General features: G+C 31.8%; 1 protein-coding gene and 1 long non-coding RNA gene across 2 annotated transcripts; both read left to right on the top strand.

Annotated features, from left to right (window-relative positions):
* Positions 1-328: 328 nt before the first annotated feature.
* LOC109587134 (uncharacterized) lies at positions 329-3,047 on the top strand. Its single transcript, XM_020003375.1, has 14 exons — positions 329-441; positions 485-772; positions 819-1,073; positions 1,117-1,155; positions 1,208-1,470; positions 1,521-1,877; positions 1,925-2,071; positions 2,170-2,281; positions 2,327-2,386; positions 2,452-2,505; positions 2,560-2,640; positions 2,688-2,741; positions 2,789-2,872; positions 2,929-3,047. The coding sequence occupies exons 1-14, from the start codon at positions 387-389 to the stop codon at positions 3,045-3,047; spliced, it is 1,968 nt and encodes a 655-aa protein (XP_019858934.1). The 5' UTR covers positions 329-386.
* Positions 3,048-3,076: 29 nt separating this feature from the next.
* LOC109587139 (uncharacterized) lies at positions 3,077-3,349 on the top strand. The gene is made up of 3 exons (XR_002187407.1): positions 3,077-3,107; positions 3,153-3,264; positions 3,309-3,349. It is a non-coding gene; the product is annotated as an uncharacterized LOC109587139 (long non-coding RNA).

The following is a 3,349-nucleotide window of genomic DNA, read 5'->3' as shown; positions in this document are numbered from 1 at the left end:
AAGTTCACCGATGGCCATTTTATTCATTAATAACTATTAATAAACTGTAATAATAACCATAGCAACGACAACACGGATCATGCACGGAATAAAATTAAAACGGGGAAGTTTCCAATCCCGGTCTGTGTATTAAATCTATGATTAGATATATTATAGCATAATCCTTATAATTAAAATTACAATTAGAATTACATTTACAACAACCCTGGTCACATCTGGCGCCAAGAGCATGAGCACAACCATCAACCGAACCCGCCATTTTTCATCACGTGATACCAATGGATTGGAATGCAATTAAGCTTATTATTGTTCAAGTCTAATTGCCGCTCTAACCAAAGGGTCTATGCTCTAAGTAAGTTTAGCGTTGTCGGTGTCCCGTGATCTGTATGGGTACTATACTGTCTTCTCCTGCTCAAGCAGAACCTCCAAATCATTTGAAAAGTATTTTCGTAATTCATTTAATGTAAATCCAATTATTTATTAGCTAATGATCTTGCTGAGGTGCTTGATTTACTCAGAAGACACGATTATTCAGGAGTCAGCTTTTATAATCTTGGTCTTTATCTTGGCCTATCCTCTGCTACACTGGATGTTATCAAAGAGAATAATAAAGAAGATGTTTTAGCGTGTCTGCGGGAGTGTCTCAAAGCATGGCTGAAGAAAGCTGATGATGGAGTAGTGAAGAAAGGTGGTCCAACAGTCTTTTCACTGGTATCAGCATTGAGGAAACTAGGAGAGAAGAGAGCAGCTGAAGGAATGTTAGTTATGGAAAGTATGTTTACTATAAATGAGCATCATTACAAGTTTATTTATTTTAGAGCATCCTGCTTGTAAAATTCTTGCTCGTATCTCAAACCAATCTCTTGTGTCTGCATTACCTAAGTTGGCTCCATTGTTGCATTCAGAGATGCATATAAATGAGATTGTGTGTGTTAAAAAGGAAGAGGATATGCTTTTAATTGAAATTGTAAAAGCTGTTTGCAATGATTCTAATAAGCTGGAGGTGTTTGCTAGAATATTACTTCAATATACAGCCACAATGAATATAGGAAACACCATCATGAGAGAATACAGTAAAAATTTCCAGCATAATATAATATCACTTATTTCTTTTAGGAAAAGCTTATTATTGGGATGAAAGTCAGGATAATAATGGCAAGTATAATAGAGTATTGTATTAACTTTTATTCAAACTGTCCATAAATAGCTAAGCAAGATGAAATTTATCTTCCACCATGCATAACCTCAAAGTTTAAATCAATGCGAGTGAAGCTTTCTTTTACATTTGATGAAGTTGAATTAATCATAAAAGCATGTCCGCCTTTGACACTTGACAAAATAAAGAATGCATTGATCTATTACAGTGAAGATTTAAAGCCTCAAGTAGCTCAGTGTGATAATGCTCATGACATCTTGGAATTGGTTAGGAAAGATTGTTCACTGGATGATATAGAAATGCTAAAGGCTATTGTTAATGAGCTCAATATAGAGGAGGCTAAGGTAGCTATTCAGAAATATAGCAAGGCTATATAGAAGAGTTTAGTGAAACAGAGCTTAGTAAATGCTTGAATGAAAAGTTTTCATATGCTTCACCACTTCAATGTGAAAGGATTACCATTGTCGTTGATCAAAATACTGATGATTGCACACTGCATGATATCAGGAGATTAGCAGCTAATACTTTTCACAAACTATCACCACAAAATAGCAGACGCATCAAGTTAAATGTCGTTAGAGATGGCGATTCTTTCACTATCACTTGTTCCTTCCCTTTGATTCTATCTGAGCAGTTAATTACAGCTGCTCTTAATAATATTGATGTATTGAAAGAAAACAAAGTGAAGAGATTAACCATTGGATACTGCACTGTGTATGAGGTAAAAAATAGATTATTTTATTAACTGATATTTATTATTAATAACAGGTAAAGGACACCTCCACTGCTACTACAACAGAAATAGATGAATACACCTCATCATTATCAACTAGTAGTGGCTTATCAAAACAATTGATGCTGTCATTGAGTGTACAACTGATTAATAGTAAAGAGGAGGTTACTACTTTAAATGAGGTATGACTAATAAGCTCTTCTAATAATATTTACATGAAGTATATAGCATGAATGAATGAACCATGATTTGCATCATTTCTTAATTTATTAATTTACAGGAAAGTATGATAATGAAGAAAGAAGCAGAGTCATTAAAAGAAATGCTGGATACTAAAAACAAAATGCTGACTGCCAGTATAGCAGAGAGTGGGAGGTTAAAAAAAATAGCAGGTATAAAGAAGAATTTATTGTGATAGTTTATTTGATTTTAATTAGCTGAGACTAGTCAGTTACTAAAAGAGAAAGTATCACTATTAACAGAACGTGAAGAAGTTAGTCAGAAGTTTGACCTATTTTATTACTGATTATAATGGTAATATAGGAAAATTAAAATTTGAAAGAAGTAAAAGAAATATTAGAAAAGCAGCTTGCTTTATTTCAATCAGAGAAAGACGGTATACACAAGTTTGCATAACATAATATTATAATAATAAATTCAAATCACAAAGAAATCAAACAGTCAGAAAGCGGATCAATTGTAGGTACAATTGAAAAACATGATAGAGCATCTCATCAGGAAGAGAATGAGGGTATGTATAATGGTATAATAGAGATAGTGACTCATTCATTAATACAGATATACAAAGTAAAGAGGCTGAAACAACTGAAACACTACAGTCAACTCATAAAAGTTAATAAAAGTTTTGATAATTCTATTTTTATGTAAGATAATTTTAGCAATACAGCGACGAATGGCATTTGAAATTGAAAGTTTAAAAAAAGAATTAAAACAAAAAGATAATGAAGTCAATGAAGTACACGGTCAGGCTATTAACTAGTTTAATTGATTAGGAACATGATTAAAAACTTTATTATAGCTGAGAGTAAAAAAGAAATAGAATTATTACAAGAGAAGATAACAACAATGAACTGGCAACTAATCAAGAAAGAAAAACAAATTCAAGGTAATTTTATAAGTTTTAAGCTTAAAAATTAAGATAATATCTCTAATGTGAATACAATTTGCATAGGAACACCAAAAGACAAGGATTCTTTTGTAAGCATGTATATTATACATGCAAAATATTAATTCTAATAATAGGGGGATGTATTTGAAGATGATAATTTTGGAGACATAATTATTGACCATCCCTTGATTTTGAAAATTATTGAAACGAAACAATTTAAGAGATTAACTGATATCAAAAAATTAGGTAAACCTCTAGAAAATATATACTATTACTACAGCTTTACTAAGGCTACACACATCACACATTAAGAGCAACATACTCAAGACAT

Source organism: Amphimedon queenslandica, unplaced genomic scaffold (assembly GCF_000090795.2).
Source record: "Amphimedon queenslandica unplaced genomic scaffold, v1.1 AMPQUscaffold_12678, whole genome shotgun sequence".
Lineage (NCBI taxonomy): Eukaryota > Metazoa > Porifera > Demospongiae > Haplosclerida > Niphatidae > Amphimedon > Amphimedon queenslandica.
The sequence above is the reverse complement of the archived record's forward strand: the minus strand, read 5'-3'. Positions and strand labels throughout refer to the sequence as shown.

Coding starts and splice junctions, on each gene's coding strand:
- LOC109587134 (XM_020003375.1), top strand. CDS start 387: ATGGGTACTATACTGTCTTCTCCTGCTCAAGCAGAACCTCCAAATCAT. Junction 1,156..1,207: donor TGAAAGTCAGGATAATAATG/GCAAGTATAATA, acceptor GTCCATAAATAG/CTAAGCAAGATGAAATTTAT. Junction 1,471..1,520: donor TAGAAATGCTAAAGGCTATT/GTTAATGAGCTC, acceptor TCAGAAATATAG/CAAGGCTATATAGAAGAGTT.